This window comes from Stegodyphus dumicola, chromosome 9 (genome assembly GCF_044657685.1).
Source record: "Stegodyphus dumicola isolate Sdum_Otavi_A_Nest chromosome 9, ASM4465768v1".
Taxonomy (NCBI): domain Eukaryota; kingdom Metazoa; phylum Arthropoda; class Arachnida; order Araneae; family Eresidae; genus Stegodyphus; species Stegodyphus dumicola.
The window spans coordinates 81,496,893-81,521,113 of NC_140776.1; the positions used below are offsets into that span (position 1 = coordinate 81,496,893).

Genomic DNA, 24,221 nt, shown 5'->3' on the forward strand with positions numbered 1-24,221 from the left:
ATACTTACACCTATTTCCTGCACATGCTTAAGACTTAACTGGGTCCTGAATAAATAAATTCTCACACATTCTTCAGTCTTTCCCACGATTAGGCGCATTTTGCAACTTGGTGCCGTCTCTGTGGATCTTCACATCCCTAAATTCTAAAAAATTTGCCACCTCTAAACTTTGAGTCCCGGTGCTTTCTCTAAGTTCTAAAAATTTTACCATCCCTTAATTCTGTTGCTCGGTAGTTCTCTAACTTAAAAAATTTTTATCTCTGCTAAATTCACACCCTGGCTTTGTATTATACTCTGCCAGTCATAGCTCTGGGGGCATAAAAACATGAAACCAGTTCCTACTGCTACAAAGGACAGCTTATGCTGTCTATCATCTTTTTTCATCTCTCAGTTCTCAATAAACAATGTTCCAAGTGATCATTTTTTACAGCATTTCATTTGATTCTCATTTCATTTTTATCAGTGCAATTTTTTAAAAGGATGTTATACAAATATCTTAAAGAAATCAAAGTTTTAAAAAACATTCTGGGAGAAATTAATTTTTTAAATGGTACCCAATGTGGGTACCTCACATCCACAAACTTGTATTTAGATTTCAAAAAGGCAGAAAATTGGAATAGATAAGATGGCCTTGAAAATGTTAATAGAATAAGGTTATAATTTTGCTATGATTACATCTGGCCAAAGCACTTTAAATAATAAAAAATCACTGTTTTAATCTTTTTTATATTTAAAAAAGAGCATAATTAATAACACTCCTCCTAGCAGGAAGAAATCTTCAAATTACACTTTTAAATATAACAGGAGGTGATTTATACCCACTATTTTGGAGGGGGGGTTGAAAACTTCGAATGTATCCCCATTTCTTTTACAAAACGTATTATTTTCATTTTTTAGTGCAATTTGATATTTTTTTTATTTTTTTTAACCTTCTTTATACTAAAATGAACTAAAATTCAGTGTCAAATTTCAAGAGTGTCACAACAGGGCTTGAAATGGTTATAATAAGCAGCATATGTCATACACTACAGGAAATGTGACATAATCATCAACATGATGTATATATCATGTGTTCTACAGTGTATGACATATGCTGCTCACCTTGATCTTTTTACCAATTTGGTGTGAAAAAGAGAAATTATTATTACATTAAATAATTTCAATTTATGCTTACTTGGCATGCTAAACTTTATGCATACACTAAGTTTTGTCTACTGCAGTTTAGCGCACATAAGAAAAGTTTGTTTAAATGTCTAATTTTTCTTAATTGCGTTCCTATATACGCAGACATACACTGGTTTATATAAATCAAGGAAAAATCAGAAAAACGACATTTTGTAAAACATTTTCATGAAACTGTAGGAAAACATAAATTTTATTCTGAATTTCAGACAAATATTTAAATATTTTATGCAAGAAATGGCCTAAAAATTTTGACAATGGAATACATTAACACATAAGTGATAAAAGCATTGACTTCCTGATTACAGACTAGCAATAACTCCCAGTTTTTTCTTAAACACAAAATTTCCAGGATAATTTTATCAATGAATTGCATTTATTTTTCAGTTTTTTGAAGACATAACCTCTAACTGATATATTTGCAGATAATACCTACCTTTATAAAAATATATTAATTTTGCCTGGCAACAATGTTTGCCAATTTTTAAAATGCCATGAAATTTTCAATTCCAAAAAACAATAAAAATTATTTACTTACATTATAAACTTTCTGTAATTTTATAAATGCAGTAAGTACATAAATATAATAGGAATTATAAATGCCCAGAGAAAAATAATGAGCCCATAAAATACTATTGGTAAAACTACAAATAATATAAGCAGAGTATTGATTTACAAAACATTTATATTATATTAACTAAAAATATGTACAATTCAAAAAAATACCCTTAAATTCATATACAATTCTTCCAATGGCTAATATTGAAGCACTCATCAGATGTGGACTTCCCGCTAAGCCAGCAAGTAATAGTTTCATGTATTCTCGTAATGCTCCTAAAGAATAAAACCTCTTATTATACAATAAAATTTCATTTAGCTTCAAAAATAATTTGAAAACATTTCAGCTGATTGAAATCCAGTTTATTCTTGGCTCTACAATTTTGTTTTTCAAGCAGTGGTTACAACACATCCACAAACTTGTTTTAAAATATAATACAAATAACAAATACTATAATATGAAAATAAGACTATGACTTGAAAAATTATGCTCATTCTCTACACTGCCTCGACTTGAACTAGAATGTACTATCAATGGATCCCCAATTTTTGCATATACAGAACAAAGTCTTTAATCCAGACATCTATAATCCGGAATGATCTATAATCTGGACCTCAAAGCTACGTATTTCGTGCACGCGTAAACGCATACGCATGCCCATAGCACCTTTACACATGTGTAAAATATGTTTCTGCATGTGCGTTTAATGTATAACAGAGAGTATAAGATAGGCTAAAATTATCTAATTATCTATTTCAGTTAATGTTGCAGATTGTGTCGTTCCTTAATCTTCTAATTGGATCCAGCTTATTATTTTTTGCAGACTGTTAGAGCAATTTTTTAAAAAGTAAGTTTGAACTTTTAATTATGTCAAAAAGTATTTCCAATTCTGGAGCTGCCAAAGGATCTACAAAGCGAAAGCATGTGTCGATGTCCATCAAACAAAAAGTGGAATTGCTGCAAAAAATGGATAAATTCATATCCTTTGTTTCTTTAAACATTCCGAAATCTGTTTATCAATTTCACGCGGCTCTGCAGGGGGGGGGATGTCGCGCCACGCAATGAACTGGAAGTTGATTTGTCAGCACTATCCTCATCTTCAGGGCAGATGTTTTTATTTTATTCAGCTTATAATTCCTTACTAAATGTAGTATTTTATCTCGATGTACTCCGATATGATTTAAATTAAATTCCTCATCATTATAAATATCACGAATACACATCAAATAGTTATCTGGTTGCAATTTTCTAATTTCGACTATGCGACATGTATGCTTTACGCATGCGCGCGTTGAAAGAAATGTTTAATAAAGTAAACAAATAAATATTAAGCTTTTTTTTTTTTTGTAAATTTTGATACCCTTTAGATCAGTCTTTCCCAAAGTGAGCGATAACGCCCCCTTGTGGGCGTTTGAGACCTAGAGAGGGGTGTTAAGGGGCCCAGAAAAAAATGGGGGGCGTTGACATGGGTTAGGGGGGCGATGGTAGATTTGTAATTTGATTTACTTTATATTTTAAATTTCACTAGAATTAAAACCTACCTACTACACAATAACGAATACTTAGTTTATATTTCTACCCTGTATGATGGTATAAAAACTTAAAATACTTAACATAGATTTCGTAGGATAGCCCGCACGCCATATGCGCGTACGTTGTAAAATGACGAAAAGCATACAGCTGTGTAAATGCATGAATCGCCAAATGTGGCAAGCATTCCGGGGGAAAAGACTAACTGCAGGAGCCGGTGCACTTATGATGTTGTGCTCCGTAGACGTACTGTCCGTTTTCGTTTGGAGAAACCTTCAGCGCTTTTACGCATGCGTCAGGTCTGCTTCGAGTTCATCAAAATAGGGTTGAGACAAAAGAGAAATGTTTACTTAACATGTGTGCTTCCGTGCTTCTGAAAAACCGGTCTGAGGAAAAAGTTCATCTCAGCGTATCTCCCCTTTTCAGAATAGAATCGTCGACAGGTGACTGTTTTGCAATACGAAAACGGACTGTATGTGGTAGCAATCGGCTGGTTCATCGATACTTGTCCTAACTTGCTCAGTACGATTGAGCGTCGAAAGAGATAAAAGAGTCTGTGCGTGTTTGTTTTATTCCTGTTGGTGCTTGCTGTATTTAAATCCTATATAAAAGCTCGTAATTTATCTTATATTTTCATTATTGGTTTCGCATGCTATCTTTAAACGAGTATTTAAATTCAACACTTTATTTACATATTTTTGAAGGAAAAAAAAAAAAAAAAAAAAGAGGCCATGTCGCAAGCAAAAAAGAAGAAACGGCAATACAGTGCAGAATATATTAAATATGGATTCATAGAAAATTCGACAAACCCATCTTTGTCTTTGTAACTTCTTTGTTCAAAAACATTTTCAAACAAAGCGATGAAGCCTTCAAGACTTCAAGATCATTTAAATAAAATGCATCCAGATAAGAAGGACAAAAAATGTAGCCTATTTTCAAGATCTGGAAAAGAAGCATAATGCTCAGCCAAGTGTATCGAAACTTTTTTCGATGGCTGCTAAGCAAGACGATGACAGACTTCGAGCTTCATACAATATCTCTCTGTTAATTGCTCAAACAGGTAAACCACACACCATTGGAGAAACGTTAATTTTGCCGGCGATAAAAGAAGTTATAACTACTGTGCTCCATAAACCGGCGGCAGATATAATTCGAAAAATTCCTTTGAGCAATAATTCTGTGCAAAGACGAATTGATGAAATGGCTGAAAACATTGAAGAGTCATTGTGCAATCATCTGAAGACTAGTCAATTTTCAATTCAGTTGGATGAGTCCACTTTACCAACCAATGAAGCATTGTTGTTGTCTTACGTGAGGTTCATTAAAGATGAAAAAATATGTCAATAACTTTTATTTGCTAGAAATTTAGAGACAGACACAAAAGGAAAAACCATATTTAAAACACTGGAAAAGTTTTGTGATGAAGAATATTATATCAGCTGCTACAGATGGTGCTCCAGCTATGACAGGGTCTCAAAAAAGCTTCATGTCATACTTAAAAAACAAAATTCCTGATGTGATTGCTGTACATTGCGTTACACATCGACAGCATTTAGTTGCTAGAAATTTAAGTGAACAACTGTTTCAATCATTGCAACATGTCATCAGAGCAGTCAATAAAATCCGAAACAACTCTTTAAATGACAGATTATTTAATCAGCTTTGTGTTGCTAATGATGAAGATTTCAACAGATTGATCTTTCACACAGAAGTGTTTTACAATCTGTTTGACTCTGTCATAGAGTTCTTGGAAAACAAAGACAGAGCATTGCGTGAAAACCTCATCACATCAAAGAATGATATCGCATACCTGACAAACCTTTATACATTGTTTAATGATATGAATCTCCAACTTCAAGGCGATGACTTGAACTTAATAAAAACAAAAAATATCATCGCTGCTTTCATAGCCAAGCTGCTCTTACACAAGAAGAATATTGGCAGACGTAAGTTCCATAATTTTCCCAATTTATCAGTATCCTGCAACAAAGACGACTTGCTCGTCTACTGCCAACATTTGAAAAATCTTCACAGTGATTTCATTGAAAGATTCCAGGACATTTTGAAATTGGAAATACCAGACTGGGTGTTAGATCCTTTTTCAAAAGTCAACATAGCAATATCACCCCAGCTGGAAGAAGAACTTATAGAACTGACAACGAACGAGGAAATAAAAAGCAAATTTAAAAATGGCTACCAACAATTTTGGCTACAAAAGTCAATTCCGCTGTACCTTGGATTGTGGTCGATTGTTCAACAATTTTTGATATCATTCCCATCGTCATATTTGTGTGAATGTGGATTTAGCGCTGTGACAACGCTGCTTACTAAAAAGAGAAATCATTTGCAAGTTACCGAACGCGGCGACTTACGATTGTCTTTGAGTAAAATTGAACCTGATATCAACAAACTTGTTAAAAATCATCAAATTCATTCATCCCATTAGATTAGTTTAAAAACTAAAATTGATTACCTATCTATATTGTTTCTTTTAATTTGATTAAAATATATTATTAATATTATAAAGTTGCATTTTAATTGCTCTCACTGGTAAAATTTCTAGTTTAGAATATAAGTTTAAACACCAGAACCGACTAATATAGCACACTATAACTAAATTAATTAGAGTAATGAAATTGTGGTTATTAAGTTTTAGGAGTGTATAAAAAATGGGGGCGATGAAAAATAATTGACTTTCAAAGGGGGCGGTAGAAGAAATAAGTTTGAGAAATACTGCTGTAGATCATAATTGCTCTTTATTTCTAAATTACAGTTTCATATTTTTAATTTTATAATTTCTGCATTACTTGATTTAAGTTGATGCTCTATAATCCAGTAAAACCCTTAATCCGGAATCACCGAAGTCCCGACGAGTCCGGATTAAAGACTTTGTACTGTATAAATATTTTGTCTTAAATTACAACAATTTCTCTTTTGGGGAAAGAAGGATCAATATTACTAAATCATTTTTTAACAATTTTAATCAACAAGTTATAAGTTATGCACTTAAACTAATATGTTAAACTTTACCTTTAAATGCAAAACTAATACATTGTTGTTATGATAAATACACAATAATGTTTAACACATCACAGAGGACTAAACATAAATTTAACAGATTCGGTTAAAAAAAAACTAACCATTTGGATTACCAGGCATCCACTTCTTCAGTACATGTCCTATTTCAATTAATAAATGAAAGGCAGCAGTCCTTGCTTTGACAGAATTTTCTTTAGTACACAAAACAGCCTAAAATGAAAATTAGCACAATGAATCTAAATAAGCAAACTAATAGACACTATTGTTACAGTTTGCAATGATAACATTAACCATGATAGATCAAATAATACTAAGGACGATGTAATTAATGCAATGAATAATATCCCTTAGAAGAAAAAGCAAAACATGTACTGTAAGGACAATTTCTAATAATTGGTAATCAGGCACTAGATACAGAAACAGGTTAGTTAGATACAGAAACAAGTACTCCAGACAATTCAGTAAAAAAATACATATGATCCTATCCCAAAATCTATCATTTTCTAAATTATTCCTGAATTAGGTTTATATGTATATATGATATTGTACTTCTGCCAGTTTATTAGATCGCAAATGTCAAATACAGCATTTCTGGGAAGAGAGGTATACTGCAAATAATCCTGAAGTAAAGCTAAAAGTAATTTCTAATTAATTTTGACATTCGAAACACCTCCTCTACCTCCAGTTATTATTTGTCCTGATACCATATGTTATGCTACCACAAAATCAATAACCCACATAGATTTATAAATTCCTAGTTTGAAAGCTGTTGCCATGCCAAGGGTATATAGATTTCTAATTTCCAATTATAGCAGGAAAGTGGATAATAAACTGAATGACTTAAAGATAACACATGCAATTATTCATACTATTTTTATCTTTCAATTTACAACACAACATTTTTTTTATCAGTTAAACAACAAAGAGCTACTCAAAACTGATATACTTTACCATTTTAGATAAATATTAGGTACATGTAAATAATATTATGTAAATAACTGATAATTTTTACAGACATTACACAGAGTAAATAATATATGATACTTCTAATCAGCGAGTGCCAGGTTTGGCATTTTTCCTAAGGTAGGGCAAAAACTTAAAACTGCCACATTCACCCATCTTCCTTTAAGTTTCTCTAACAAATTTTAATTTCTTTAATAAACATAAAAATAGGTAGGGTTTGAGATAAAATGTAAAATATATTTTATAGTAAGAAATTTTTTATGTGCCATTTTTGTTATAAAAGAAATATACGTAACAAATTGTTTCGTTTCTTTACTTATGGCAAAGCATAAGAGGCTATCTGCCTAAGAGGAGATATGCCTTCGCTGAGGACTTTCTAAGAGTAATTGGCTTGTATGAAAGTTACACACGAGTGAAACAACGGAAGTGCCTATGCAGCCAGCTAATTTGCTGGAATTCTAATCCCTGATCAACCTACCAGTGTTCAGACTTTATCGCTCAGCTGCTGGTGGCCCGACATACATACCAAAAAGTTACATAGACAAAAACCCTTACGAACCCTCCTAGTGCAACTGCCTCTCTGGCGCATGGAAATAATCAAATTTACATTTTCCCTGAAATAAGCATTTTTTTCAATATTTTCTGCAATAACTAGTCATGCTAGTAAATGATACTAATAGAAGACGATTCAATACTAAACACTAAAATAGTTCAGCACAGTACAAAAATGGGAATCGCACATTATTAAATAATAAAAAAAAATCATTTAAACAAATACAGTCAAAAGTTGTTAATTCGGACACCCTTAAACTGGAATGATCTATAATCCACACCTCAAAGCTACAAACTTTCTGAGCATGCGTCGCGTTGACGCATGTGCATAGGCATTTACGCATGCGCGTAAGACCTTTACGGCTGCGCATATGCGTGTGCGCAAGCGCATAATAAGTTTACGCATACGCGTTTAATATATAACAGACGGTATAAGCTAAAATTATCTAATTATCTATTTCAGTTAATGTTGCAGATTGCGTTGTTCCTTAATTTTTTTAATTGGATCAGGCTTATTATTTTTTGCAGACTGTTAGAGCAATTTTATAAAAGTAAGCTTGAACTTTCGATTATGTTTAATTGAATTTCCGACGCTGGAGCTCCCAAAGGATCTACAAAGCGAAAGTATGTTTCGATGTCCATCAAAGGAAAAGTGGAATTGCTGCAAAAAATGGATAAAGACATGAAGAAAGTGACACAGAGGTTAGTGAAAACGAAAAAATTTCAATTGACAAGGTAGTCGGTATTCTCGGCACAGCAATTACGGGACTTGAACAGCGGAACTTTGTAAATGAACAAGAAATTATGTCTGTTTATATAGAATTAAAGAGAAAGTATTAGCACATAAAACAAAGCAACTTAAACAACTTACATTGAAAGAAATGTTTAATAAAGTAAACAAATAAATATTAAGCTTTTTTTTTTTTTTTTGTAAATTTTGATACCCTTTAGATCATAATTGTTCTTTATTTCATAAATTACGGTTTCATATTTTTAATTTTATAATTTCTGCATGCCATCTTGCCAGATTTAAACTGATGATCTATAATCCGGAATCGCCGAAGTCCCGACGAGTCCGGATTAACGACTTTTTACTGTATAAGCAAATTACAAATCACTAATGCAATGGATTGAATAATTTTATAACAATTTCTCTATACTAACAGTAACTTTAACCTAGGATGTTAAAAATTCATTTCACAATAATATGTTTATGCAGGCTACTCAAAAACTCTATTTTCATCCTCACACAGCTTGATAACATAATAAATATTTACATATTCACACTATTTTTTCACTGTAATAATCAAATCTACATTTTCCCCGAAATACGCAGTTCTGCAATATTTGCAACAATAAATAGCCAAACTAATGGAAAATGACCCAAGTAGCACGGCAACGTTGTAATGACGTTGCAAACTGGTCGCGAATCATGTTGAAAAAATGTAATACGGCGTCTTTGAGATGCCCAGATGTCCGCAAAACTCCACTGTTTTGCAACCGTTGCAAAGACGTCTTTGCAGATAAGGTTTTTGTCGCATAGACGTCATTATTGCATCTTTTGCAGGTGATATTTTGGTTATGAAAGCATCGTATCCTGACATCTAAATGTTCGCAAAATTCCAACTTTTTGCAACAGTTGTGCAAATGTCGTTAATTTGTCCTTAACATATTGATTTATGCAGAAAAATAAGCTAAATAATTAATATATTTATCTTCTTTTTTAAAATTTTGCATTTCTTGTATTTTTTTAAGTTTAAATATTTTATCATTTACTGAAAACCAAAAGATTATACAATTTTTTTTATTTTTAGACTAAATACGCATAATTAATATTAGCCTTAATTATTTTCAGTAATTTTAAAATATAGTTTTTAAATTTCTGTTTGGAATAAATATGCATAATTAATAATAGCCTTAATTATTTTCAGTACTTTAAATTATATTTTTTAAATAACTTAGAATTTAAGTCACGGTTATTTAAGATTTCATCATTTTTTCCCCCTTAAAGTGAGAGTAATTAAAAAAGTTGTCATTATAAATATATAACATTAATAGTAGGTTTTAAGGAAATAAAACTCAATCAGATGTAAATAAAAGTAAAGATATATATGTGGGTAAAAAAAAGAGTATTTCTGATAACAGCATTATGACATTTATTTCTGTTAAATCTCAGAGACATTACAAATTGTCCCTGACATGATAAATTAAGTGGTTCTTAAGTACAATCAGTATTTTACCTGAACTCAAGCATAAATTAATTTGTGTTTCATAGTAAAAATATAACCATTACCGTAATTTCCAGAAGAAACGGCGCGGCGTTTAGGTGCACTAAAAATAAAATATTTCCTGTGATGGTCATTGTACATAGTTTGAATAACTTTGTCATTGTACACAGTTGGATGGCCTTGTCACTGTACATAAACTGGTGCTGTTCCCACATAAAAGACCACTCAGTTGTTTTTTGCGAACATTATTTTGTTTACATTCTTTCCCTTGAACGGTCCTACATGCCTTATTCACCCTAAACTGGATCTCAGAACAATAACATTCTTCCCCCTTTCAAATCAGCATTCTCATCATTTTGAATAGTCTCTCTCCTCTGCCATTCGATGAAGCTTCCAGCACCCATCCTCTCCCCACCCCTGCCTTTTCTGCAATTTTTTTCAAAGGCAAACACGACTCCACCTGCCTCATTTCCCCTTCAGCATGAATCGATTTTTCTTGGTATTCTGGCAGATACAGATCCCATCAGTTTGGGTACAAGTACTTGTTGGATAGTTTTTAAGTAAGAAATGAGAGGAAAAATTTTGAAAATGGCACCTAAACGGCGCAGAAGCTATACTGCTGGTTTTAAGCTTGATGTAATTTCATATGCTGAACAAATTGGAAATAGAGCAGCAGCTCGAGAGTTTGAAATGGACAAGAGATGTATTTGATGTTGGAGAACTGAAATAGAAGAACATAAAAGTATGCTACAACAGAAACGAGCCAAAAGAAGTGGTACTGTAAGGTGGTCGAATCTAGAGGACAACCTTGAAAACTGGATAATGGAGCAATGAGGAAAGGGAATGGCAATTTCGACTGTAAAAATTCGCTTACAAGCAAAATTTATAGCAAAACAAATGAACATAAGTGATTTCAAAGGAGGGCCTTGCTGGTGTAGCATATTTATGAAAAGAAAAAGTCTTTCTGTGTGTACTAGAACAACAGTCGGGCAACAATTACCAATGGACTGGGCCCACCAGCAGCCAAGTAGTAAAGTCGCTGAACACTGGAAGTTCGGTGCGAGGTTCAAATCCCGCGAATGGTCTGGCTGCATGGGCGTTTTCATGGTTTTCCCCATGTGTAATGTGTATACGAGCCAGTTTCCCTTAGGAAGCTCTCCACGAAGGCATCTCTCCTCTTAGGCATTTAACACTGGAGGCTTTCCGTAATCATATAAACCAACCCAAACCACTGGTAATTAAGGTAAAAGTAGTTTTGATTTTAATTCACCTTTGTTTCCTTTTGACATTAAATTGATCAGCTTTTGGTTTAGTTTGAAGGTATGAAAAAGAAGAAATGTTCAAAAAAAGTATTTATTGAGAGCATGGGTTAAGTAAATAAACACTTTTACTTTCAGATGGTTCCATATACATTTAATGATGAAATTTTTAGTCATTATTAAAGCACAAGCAATAAATTAACAGAAAATTTTAAAATAAAAACACAGCAGAACATCATTTAAAGACTGAAGAAATTGCTTTAAATGTTCACAGTACATTAGCTAGAAGGGAGAACTATAAAAATTTAATTTATTTAAATTTATGAAGTGCGTCTATACTATATTACAGAGAATAGGGCAATCAAGTAGATTTCTAAGATGTCATCTATGATTTTGCAAGCAAACAAATAAACAAAAAAGAAGCAAAATAATAGCATGATTTTTTTTAAATGTAAAAATTAAAATATTTCTTCAAAAATAAGCATGGATTTTAAAATTTATTTTCCTACAAGTTATTTTGATATATTTTTACTCATCGTACATCTAGAGGGATGACAAATTCAGCGACTTGTACCTCACACTGCAAAATCAAAGACCGTTTCTTGGCTGCAAAAGCTTTATCTACGCCATCGAATTTTCATTTTCGGAAGTTGGACGTCGGGGTCAACGAGCTTTTTACTTGAAACTAAAACAAAATGTGAATATTGCCAAATCATCTTTAAATGCGCCAAGGTGGCAAACTGAGAAGTAAATCTTCAAACACGCCTACGAAAAATGGGTCAGGGCTTGGTTCTATGGTAACAGACAGCTGCAGACAATCTGACGAGAGCTGTTTTTATGATAGACAGACAGTAAGTATCGCATTACATTAAAAATGCATTTTTTTTAAAACTCACCTCAGAAACAATAGATGTCAAATATGCTTTTTCATCTGGAGGTAATTGATGAATAATGTGTTGCAAACACTTTAATCGCAACTATAAAAAGAAAGCATATATTTAACAAAAGATATAAACTTACAACATAATCATGTATGTTATTGTTGTATCATGTTGTATGTTGCAGCAGAAAAAATACATCAGATTTAACTTACAGCTCGGGTAGATGGAGTTAGCCCACTTGCAGAGCTGCAGAGAAGTGTCCTTAAATCTTCCAAATGAGAGTTTATAAATGATTTACATGACTGAGAATCACAAATAGTAAGTTCACTTATTACACTGTACGATTTCTTTTTAATAGTGTGGTTTGAATGCTATAAATAAAAAATACATATTTAAACACAAAGAAATGCACAGATCTGTATAAACACATATGCATATACAGTACAAAGTCCATAATATGGACTCGTCGGGATGTCGGCGATTCCGGATTAGGGGTTTTTCCGGATTATAGATCATCAATTTAAATCTGATAAGATGGCATGCAGAAATTATACTATTAAAATATGAAACCATAATTTATGAAATAAAGAGCAATTATGATCTAAAGGGTATCAAATTTTATAAAAAAAAAAGCTTAATATTTATTTGTTTACTTTATTAAGGCTTTGAGGTCCAGATTATAGATCATTCCGGATAATGGACGTCCGGATTACAGACTTTGTACTATATAATAGTTTTTTTTTCTAAAAAAATAACCATATAAAAAATAATTTCTTTTGCTGTCACTAGTATATTATGTATGTAAATTTTAACTAAACACATAAAGTGCACATTTTGCTTTCACTATCCCACTGATGATGTAATCAATAGTGGCTACATCAGCCTTGGAGAAACACAACTAACATCAAGTTGCTCAAACTGTCACTTATAATTCTGCCTATGGGCTATGATGAAAAAGTATGAGTAATTAGTAGATAATAAGAGGAATGCAAATGTTACAGTTAGTGGAAAAGTTTTACTTATGCAGAAAAATAAATTTTCACTAGAATTATATTTTTGAGAAAATATTTAACTGCTTCTAAAAAATAGCTAAGACATGATCTTTGCAAAGAAAGGCAGGAAAGGAAGGTAGAAAATTATATATCTACTCGAGCAGTTTTGAAACAATAAAACAAAAATTAAAAGAATTAGTTAATATGAAAAAAGAAAAAAAAATTCTAAACAATATTAGGTGACTTTATTATTATACAGCTTTGAAAATACCTGTTAGTATTTCAATTCATTCTGTTAGAAAAATAACTAAATGATCTGTATGAACCAAAAATGCCCTAAGAGCCAAACGCCAGGCATGGTACATAAATAAACAAATAAACCAAAAATAACATAAAAAGGAAAAGGATTTAAAGGGAGGAAAAATTTTGAGCTGCTACAGTTACACATTTCCCTCAGAACTCTTTTTAAGTTCATCAGAGAAGATGACTAATACATGGGCGTGTTATCACACATTTTAGTATAAATATCAAGCAACATAGTGGCAGGAAAATATCCGAATATATCATAAATAGCGTATGAGCAGACAGTATTGGATAGAGACATTTTTACAACTCGGGCAAAAGCAGACTGTCGCATTCATTACACTAGCAGAAATCATTAATCTTTTGACCAATTAGACACACTGAACAGCTGAAGGGCATAGCTCAGTCAAAATTCACTGTTGCATGCAAATACTTAAGACACTTTTGATAAATAACTTCTGCAGTGAATTTAATATCACATAAAAAATAAGTACTAAAGATATAAAATTAAAATACCATGAAAAATGATTATTTACAATTATCTTGTTATATCAAATTTTAAGATTTCAGTATAACAAAAGATATTATACAAGAGAAAAGAAAATATATGTTCTTTACCTGCATCAAAGGCTTACAATAATCATACAGTTGTTCTATTTGAGATTCAGTCACTTTTGGTAACATAGCTTTACATAAATCAATCAAAGCATGCCTGCAAAAAAAAAAAAAAAAAAAATTAAATAAGGTAGAAATTGCTAGAAGTTTACAAACATTGCAAAGTTAAAGTTATCATACCATTACTATTAATAAACAAAATGAGACTTACTGAATAAAAATCTCTGACTGAGAGGAATCAAGTTTTTCTAGAGCTTTATTAAAAAATGTTTCACATAACTAGAAGTATAAAAAAGAAGATAAATGCACAGATATTATATAAAACACAGAAATAAAAAAAGTAGTAAAATTCTTTTTTGCTAAAATAATACACAATTCATATCTATATATTATGTTAAGCTGTTTATAATAAATTTACCCCTTTATCTGTAATCTGAAGATATAATTTACATGTTTCATATACAGCTAGACGCACTCTTTCTTCAGCTTTATCTTTTGACTCGGTTGTGTACAAATTAAAAAGAATAGGCAAATAATTCTTTGCAAACTTTGCTATTTCTTGCTTATTTTCATCTGCAATATAAACAAATAACAGTTACAGATAAATACATACAAAATCTCAAGGTTCTTCCACAAACACATCAGATAAATTTTTCATAAAATTAATCAATTTATTCACTTTGAATATTCACAATTACATTATATATAAAGTTTGATGAAAATAGGCATTAAAAAGTACAGTTTGGTTAAATAAAATCAAACAATTTTAATGACATATTTCAGAGTTTACAAACATTAATTTTAATAACAAATATCATTTAGAATCTAAGGCTTAACATTACTATAAAGTTTTTCAACCCAGGCTAACAAAATCTGATAAATTATAAGGCATTTTTCTTCCTCCTTTCTACATGCCTTCATGGGGTAACTGGAAGCACACTCAATGTGTATTTAGCAGGTCCACAGTTTGAATACCAGCGATGGCATTGCACATTTTTTATGCTCCTGCATCAATATAACCTACTTACTATACAAGTGGATTCTAAATTAAAAGGTAGTGGTTGACAGTTCATTAACACCAGGATTTGATGACAGGATGGCCTCATTCCCACTCGCCTTCTACAAGTAGAAGTATATAAGGTATTTTATCCCTCCTTTCTGCATGCCTATCAGTATAGCTGAAAATACACATAACTTAAATTCAGGAGGTCCAGAGTTCGAATCCCAGTGAGAACATCACACGTTTTACACATTCCTGCATCAATATAACCTAATGATTCTACAAAATATTTTGGAAATTTTCATGATGAATTTTCCATTAATATTCAGTTTAACTCACTAAGTAACATAATTCATTCTAATAATAAACTATGCTTATCTAAATTGCAAAATAGTACTAACAACCATATACAATTCTAATCAATTACGAGTAAACTTGCCTGGAATTAAATTATGTCCCCCTGGTACTCTTCTGTTATCAGGACCAGATTCAGAAATGTATGCATGTATACGAACGCAAACATATATACACACATATACATATATATAATTGAAAAAGAAAATGTAAAGCTAACTGGTAATTAGACGTAAGACCTATCTGGTCTCAAAAACTTTTGCCCATAATGCTGCAAAAAGATTTGAAAGAATAGTAGTAGGTAGGAATATTGCAGCAACCTTGCTAAAAAGTTACCAGGAGCTGTAGCTCCACGAAATGTCGTAACATAGAACTACATAAATAATAAGAAATTTGTCTGGCAAAACTGGAAAAACTGTATACGCGCGGACATATACACACATACATATACCGTATATGTATGTGTGTGTATATATATATATGTGTGTATATATATATACACACACACATACATACAGGGTGATTCTGAATTGTTTTTACAAATTAAGAAGGGTAATCATCCCCATCCAGACGAGCAATAATTAACATAGAACATAGGGTCGCATTTCACTCTGAGGGGCAGAAAAGAGTAATATTAGAATTCCAACCTGAACTTGCAACAGTGTTGGGGAAGCGAATGAACGAGACCAAAAGTTGTGCAATTGGATTTATTGTTTAGTGAAAAACTCATAGAAAGTGCTCAAAATGCTGACAACTTGCTCTTCCATTCCATTTTTGAAAGGGCAAAAGAACTGATTTCTTGCATTCTTCGATCAACACTGGAAAAGGTTGCATGACCTGGAATCCGAAGAGTGGAAACCACTGTTTGCACAATCTTTGTGCTTTGCGTCCATTCCCTATTGCTTAATCACATGCGAGGTGAATATATGCTGATTCCTCATATGCGTACTCTGCCATAGTATTCACAAAAAGTTTCCGATTATGTTGATGAGGTTGTGCCGTTTTCAAGGATACCATTTGCTCTGATTGGCTTTCTCCAGTACCAATTAAGAGCAAAATCCTGCTTCTTCTCAGTGCAAATTTGCATGCAGTTAATTTTTGATAGCCCTTAGGAGATAGTCTCCTTATTCTTCCTTGTGCTATATGCGCATATCAAAATTAAAGGATAATGACATAAATAAAACTTAACTGATACTTAATAAAAATTATTAATAGAAATTTGTGCAAAAGCATTAGTTAACAAATATTACAATGTTTAGCAGTTGATTATTTGTAAAATAGTGAAATTAAAACCAAATCATGGAAATTGCAAAATGATGGAAAAACTAAATCACCTCTTGTGAGAAAAATTTACTTTAATATGGTTTATAGTAATCTCGGAGAGATATGTATACCTCGCAATTTAATTTCACAGACTTTAGCAAAGTGTTGATAACTTCTAATGGAATAGCACACAACTCTTCTTAAAGTGCATTTTTCAGATCCTCGAGGGTCCAGGGAGGAGATTAGCTCACTGAAATTCGTCATCCAACACAAGCTCAATCTGGCTTAAGTTTGATGAGTTAGGTATCAATTTAAGTGATATCTTCTGTTTGCAAGTATTTTGACACCACATATAATCAATGGGGACCAAGCATTATCACCCATGAGCAAAAACTCTGAGCCAATAGCACCCCTAAACAGTCTAACTGGGGTTCCAATACCTCATAGCGGTTACAAAACCTCCTTGAAATATATGCAGCTCCGTGCGGCCATTTGTCATGACTCCTTCCCAAACCATTAAAGCACAGTCAATGAAACAGGATATTTCATGGTCAAGGGGAGACAAGTTGCGTGTTCCTTAATCTCTACAGATCAAAACATGTCTAGAATCACTGTTCATACTATATCTGGACTTGTAAGTAAACAATACTCGGCTTGTCTCCGGTGAACACGATGACGGCACCTGTTTAAACATGCCCCTCTGGAAGCTGGAATTTGTATTACACAAACCATTGGTTTTCTCACACACAGTCCAACCTTGTTAAGCCTTCGGGCAGCAGTAATGACTAATTTGAGTTCCTGTGGCAGCCTTAAGGTCCAAAATCACATCACTTGTAGTCACTTCATGGTTTCTTCGAGCTGACAACTACAGAAAATGATCTTTTGATGAAACTGTTGCTCTTGGTCACACTTGACCAGGTTGTCTGTCAACTGATCCAGTGCTTATAAAGGGGGTTTAAAACTCTTGATATGACATTCTGAGGGATATTCAAATCTTGAGTGACCTCCACTTGTGTTTGATCTCCCTTGATTTTACCAATTATTTGCTGCCTTTGACCTTTACTTAAATGGTGCCTTTCAACCACAACTTCTGAATACTGATCACTCTCAGACACTGCATTCACTTTAACTATCAATTTCCGAATTTGCATATATCCGGCATTAACGTATGTGCAAAAGTCGAATTTTGTGTTCAACTGTATTTAAGCAACATAAAATAATTACAGATTTGGGCACTGGTCGCAACATTAACTTAGTGAGCTTATATTTTCTCATTGTTCTCGAATTTTGATGACCAATTTAAAATAGGAAAACAAAATTAAATACCAAATAGTGAAAGAAATGTAGTAGAATATAGTGTTATATATCATTTATTTCAATCCTTATCTTTTATATCCTGGTACTATAAAACTGGCTTTTATAGAAGATATTTTGAAGACTGTATTAAAACAAAATTATTAATGATATAGTTTAGACTTGCACGGTTTTACAATACAAGGGGCAGCCAAGATGTTCCCAGAATAGGGTAATAATTGACTGAGCTAATATTAGATTGAATGCACACAGAACTGATGACAACTTGATAAAATTTATCTTACCAAAAGAAATACTTTATAGTTCTAGATCTTTCTACAAAAATACTTGTACAGCTCTTCTCAGTATCACAGAGCACAATCAGTAACTCTTCAAACTACTAAGAGCATTAAACACAAAGTAATGCAACATGCATATAAAGAGCAAAGCTCACACAGAGATAATTTCAATACTCCAAAGTCAACTCTGAACTAACAACTGAGAAACTGATGCTTTCCCTGATCCTTAATTTTTCCCCTGGCCACTGAGAAATCTCTAGTACCTTTCACTTCTCGAAATTACTGGAAGGCATATGAGGGCCGAATATGTTTACAGTTACATATAAGGTTCAGTAACATTTATTCAATCACAACACCAATTGCAGTTATAAAGGGAATGGAACAATATGTTGCCAAGTATGGTGACAAAAATTAGTTACCAAAAACGCTGCCACCTTGGCGATATCTCGTCAATTTAGTGGTGTGGTGTGGTGTATTTAATTATGGCAAAGCACACTAGGGCTATCTGCCTAAGGAGAGGGATGCCTTCGTGGAGGACTTTCTAAGGGAAACTGGCTCGTATACACGTTACACATGGGGAAAACCACGAAAACGCCCATGCAGCCAGCCCGTTCGCGGGATTCGAACCTCGGACTGAACTACCAGTGTTCAGCGACTTTACCGCTCGGCCGCTGGTGGGCCCATCAATTTAGTGAGATAGCCATTAACTTCAATGTTAAATAGACTTGCAACCGTAGCTTTATTTTTCCCGCAGAGATCTTCTATTTCAAGCATTTCAAGTTACATCAAATAAAAAATATTACTAGTTCACTAAAATTATTTACAAAATTAATTTCTGATCAAAAGGTGTAATTAAAAAACACAAACACATGTATATTTTGCATTAAAATACTATTTTGAGAAAGGTTGAAAATAGTATAAAAAAATTCTTGAGAAATTGTTTCCCTGCAGTCTTGATATCTAAGGGCACCATACATCAAATTAAATTCCTATTGTATTAGATATGACAGAATTTTTTCTCTGTTTAATTTTTCAATGTAAAAGGAAAAAAAAAAAATTGATTCATAATTTTTAAACATACTTTGAGCCAAAATTAATAAATGGAGTGGATTCAGAATTTGTGTAGTAACCTAGTTGAGAAAAAGGAAGGCTTTTTTCTTGCATTTTTTCACCAAGCTAGCAACTTCAGAAGCATTTATGCAAAATGGCTGCTACTGAAATATAAAATGCCTTTTGAAAACTAGAGTTACTGAAAGTGAACTCCATTACATACAATAATATACCAGAAAATAATGCCAAAAGCTTCCAACTCAAACAAGAAATTTCAAGAAATGAGTTCATTTTGCATAAATTCTGGGGAATCAACAGTATCCGAGAAAAGAATGGAATATAGTTAAAGTATTTCTTGCTTCAAAAGAGAGGCTGAAAGCATATACAATTTAAAATTAAAAATATTATAACAGACAGAATGGAAAATATTGCTAAATTGTTAAACATGACGCCCATATGAGCTATTGTTCCTGCAAGTTTCCCGTTATGAAAATAAAAGAACATGTTATTCTCTCTACATAATCATACAGCATTGGTATGAAAAACATAATTTCTTTAACAGGCAAATTTTCATTGATAAATTTACCATTCACATTGCAGGTAAAGTCAATAACCATAACATATGTGTATGAAAAAAGGAAGCTTAACAGAAATGATGCAGTATATGTGAAATTTACCAAAACTTATAATTCTTTTATTATGTATCTCATACAAAGATGTGCAAAGCCATTGTTTATGTCATCAAAATACAGTGAATGGAATGTTTTTAACACATTTAGGAAATGTCTGCTATTTCTAATTGCAACAAGGCAGGGGACAACTTCATATTTATCTAACATGGAGCTACATATCACTGTCACAATGAAGTCTAATAACATGTACACTGCTCAAAAAAAAAAAAAAAAAAAAAAAGGGACAGTGCTATATCTCCCGTTCTACTGGGCCGATTGACAAAATTCAAACTGCGTTTTTCATGTCTCGAAAGCGCGACTTAGGATATATATTAGATTTATATATAGCACTATTCTAACATAGGACACAAAATCGGACTTTTTCTGAAATAACATATCAATATTTTTCAATATTTCGATTCTACGACTTATGCCAGAATACCAGGTTTTGTAAAAATCGTGCGAGTAGTTTTTAAAATATTAGCTCTCAAAATTTTAGCTCCTCAATGTTAATTGAATTTGGTAAATATTTATTAAGATCTCTTTTTTTTATTAAACTTTTATTATTTTTCCTCTCACATTTCGAAATTTAGGTTCATTCCAAATAAAATTTACCCTTTTTTTGTGTTTTTTTTTAAATTTCTATTTTTATAAATTTTTCAAAAAACATTTTGAATTATAACCTATAAAATTTTTAACATCATCTTAAAGTAGGTGTATTTTTCAGCATATCTTCAAAAAATTAGACTTTTTTATTCAAAATTTTCTAAGATATAACGAATTTACATATTTTCGCGTTTTGAAATTTGGCATCTTTTTTTCTGAGCGATAATAATGCCAAATGTGGTTTATGGATTTTTGTTACACTGAATTGCCACAGCTATTTTTAACCTTAAATTTCAAGTAAAATTTTACGGAGAATTAATTATATGAAATATTTTTGCTCGATAAGGCGTAATAAATATTTATTAATACCATACGAAAAGCTATTTTTTTTTAAATTACAGATGATATTATTCAAATTTTTAACTATTTTTTTAAAATTTCTCTCTTTCTTCCTTAAAAAAAAAAAAGGAGCAAATTTTTGCAAGAGTAAATTTTTACCTTCAGTGTTTTATCGTCTGCTACATTACTTTAACTTTAACTTTGTTTAAATCGAATTGTCTGAAACTGAGAATTTTCGTTTGATGTTTATTTGAATTTTATGAAAATATTTTATGACATTAACTGCATAATTTATTTCTAAAGAAACTGTTGGTTGTGAAGTGGCTGAAAGAGCGGCTGATACTATCCTCCATATTTTTTAAGCACAGTATATTTTTATAGAAACACAAGATTTAGAATAATCATTTTTATAAAAGTCAAATTGTGATATAAACATAAAACCCTCTAGAGACTGAATTAATGGAAGTTCAATGGTTATGTAGAAATGATCTGCAGCTACTTAATTGCTGGATAAGTCAGCAGGTTCTGTTGACAAGTAAGATTAATTATATAAACAACACCCAACATTCTGGATTCAATTAACGACGAGGATACGATGTTTATTAAATGAATTTAAGAAGTTTTAAAACGTAAAAAAAAAAAATCAACTAATTTTTTATCCTAAAATGTATTTTTGTGCGTAGCGTATTTTAATTATATCTATAAAATTCTAATTTAGAATGTAATTGTCAAGAACTGAACATCAGTAATATAATAAATAATTATTACGGTTATTAATAAATCCTTCTTATAAAGCAATTGCAAATATTTCAAAAAGCTTTCTGTCTGAATAGAAATATTTTTCTATGCAAATATTTTAAATTTTATATTAGTCAAGATTGCACACGATATTATTTATTTACACTTCAATTCTTACCGTCAGCTCTAGTAGAAGTTACAAATCAATTATATTTGATTAAGGATTGGATTGGATTGGATTATTTAATTATGGCAAAGCACACGAGGGTTATCTACCTAAAGGGAGGGATTCGTTCGTGGAGGATTTTTTAAGAGAAACTGGCTCGTATACACGTTACACATGGGGAAAACCCCGAAAACGCCCATGCAGCCAGCCAGTTTGTAGGATTCAAACCTCAGACCGAACTACCAATGTTCAGCGTCTTTACCGCTCGGCCGCTTGTGGGCTATTTAATTAAGGAATGACCATCTAAGTTTAGAAACAGCGTACCGTAACAGCAATTCAATTATTGGCGCCGCATCTTTCCTGTTACTCCCGTTAAACTATTAAACTAGGTTAGTTGGTTATTTGAACATAGAAAGAACATAGGAGCTATTTGATTAAGATGCTTTCATAGAGGACCTTTGCAAAGAGAACCTAGAAAATTACAAAAACCAACCATGCAGCCTGGGTTAAACTTTGCAACAAACAATTAGTATTTAACAATCTTCAAATGCGAGGCAACTGGTGAGGCTCCAATTAAATCTCCAATTTAATATTTTATTTGTAAATATTTAAAATATTGTTGTATTCTTAGACACAAAAAGCAGAATTTAAGTTTTGTTAACTCGTTAGTAAACTACCAAGCCGTAGTGCAAATGAATATTCAATTTATTTTGCAATAATTGTATTCACTTAATATTCTTGGAATATGAGCTAAAAAAGGAACGTTCTCAGAAGATTAAAGAAGTATTTAATTCCAGTAATATTAGGTTTGTCTTACAAGCTCAGGATCAAAACGATTCTGCAATTGCCCGAACAGTTGACTTGTAAATGGCTGTGAATTAAGCAGATGACTTTTAATCTTATGTTTTCAATCAGAAAACGTATTCCAAATGTTTTGTATTGCATGACAATGCATGTTTTCATTATTCAATAACCAGTCGGAGAACCGCTTGTGTTCCGAAAATAAGTATGTGTATTCAATCATCCTGCATGTTCTTCAAATTTGTCTTCTTGTGATTTTTTTTCTTTCCCAAAAACTTAAGTTCCCTCTCAAAGGTAAGATTTTGACATTAAAGAGACAAAAGGAGTATGACATCTACTTTTCGAAGCATGTCAAAAAACAGATCTCTACAAGTCTTCTCTTCCATTACATGTTGTGCAGTCAGACAAAAGTTGCATCAGCGTAAATTCTATAATCTATTTTTATTACACTCTGATTACTTTATTAACATACAATGAATATATACTAAATCGTTTACTTCAGCTTAAGTAATTTGGAATTGTTGTCGGAACTAGGACTTAGAAGAAAGGTCAAATTAAATATTTCGATAACCCAATAAATTCAAGCTTGAAGTTTCAATATTTTATTTTCGGAGCGAGTGGAATTTTTTTCAATTTTGGTCCATTATCCTAAGTATATTTGCTTTGATTCTTTATTTTTCCATAAAAGCTAAAAATTTACGCATGGTATACATATAATGCATAGCTTCAAATTAAAATTTAATAATATACAGAGTGCAAATGAATAAAGTTCTACATTGAAACGGTCATAAAACGAAAACTACTGGATCAAATGTTATCAAGCTTGGTAATTGTGTAAAGAAGGTCACAGGAATTTATTTTCTGTGAAAAAAAGGAAGTTCGAAACCTCACCACCAGGGGGTAAATGGCGCTTTATGCAATATTGTTAAACGAAATATGGGTCGAAATCTAACTGAACTTTTTGTTACATGGGTTTAATATGTTGTATACCCTTAAGAAACTTTGAAGCAAGCAAATTACCATTTAAACGCGTTAAATTCGAGTGCGCCGTCCGTGAAAACCACGAATTAGCGATTAGAAAATGTGAAATCGCAAATCTATCGCACAAGTGCGTACAATCTGGAAATCGTTTTCTTACAGATCGCTAATTTCTAATTTTTGAAGCCTGAGTTCGGTCCTAAAACAAGAAGATACTGATTCAAAACGCTTTTAATCGATTTGGGTGAAAGAAATCTCTCATGTTATCTATCTAGTTCAATTGCATTCTCCTACTGCATTCGATTGCATAGCAGTCATTCCACACCGTTTAGTGTTGAATGACAGCTAGTTTTATAACTGAACCATTTTCCTCTGAAGAGGAGTCGACAGTTGAACCACTGTGATTGCAGCTCACTTAGAGTCAATGTTAAAATGTTTCGTAATACATGAACCGCACTAACGTGGCATTTTAGATACTATGATTTTTATGCAGGGCTGGGCCCCACCTCACGTGTGTCGCACAGTTACTTAAGCAACATTTCACGAATGAACGTCTTATAG

The 24,221-nt window shown here is 32.2% G+C and overlaps 1 protein-coding gene across 2 annotated transcripts in view; it reads right to left on the bottom strand.

The window, feature by feature from the left end:
* The window catches only part of LOC118184747 (RRP12-like protein), a 139,356-nt gene that overhangs the window by 34,419 nt on the left and 80,716 nt on the right, over positions 1–24,221 (bottom strand). For both annotated transcript variants that reach the window (XM_085823674.1, XM_085823675.1), the window contains exons 19-25: positions 14,521–14,675; positions 14,314–14,381; positions 14,106–14,199; positions 12,405–12,563; positions 12,208–12,288; positions 6,411–6,519; positions 1,908–2,015 (exon numbers count right to left, since the gene is read on the bottom strand). In XM_085823674.1, coding sequence (XP_085679800.1) covers positions 1,908–2,015; positions 6,411–6,519; positions 12,208–12,288; positions 12,405–12,563; positions 14,106–14,199; positions 14,314–14,381; positions 14,521–14,675 — 774 coding nt within the window. The remainder of the gene's footprint in view (positions 1–1,907; positions 2,016–6,410; positions 6,520–12,207; positions 12,289–12,404; positions 12,564–14,105; positions 14,200–14,313; positions 14,382–14,520; positions 14,676–24,221) is intronic.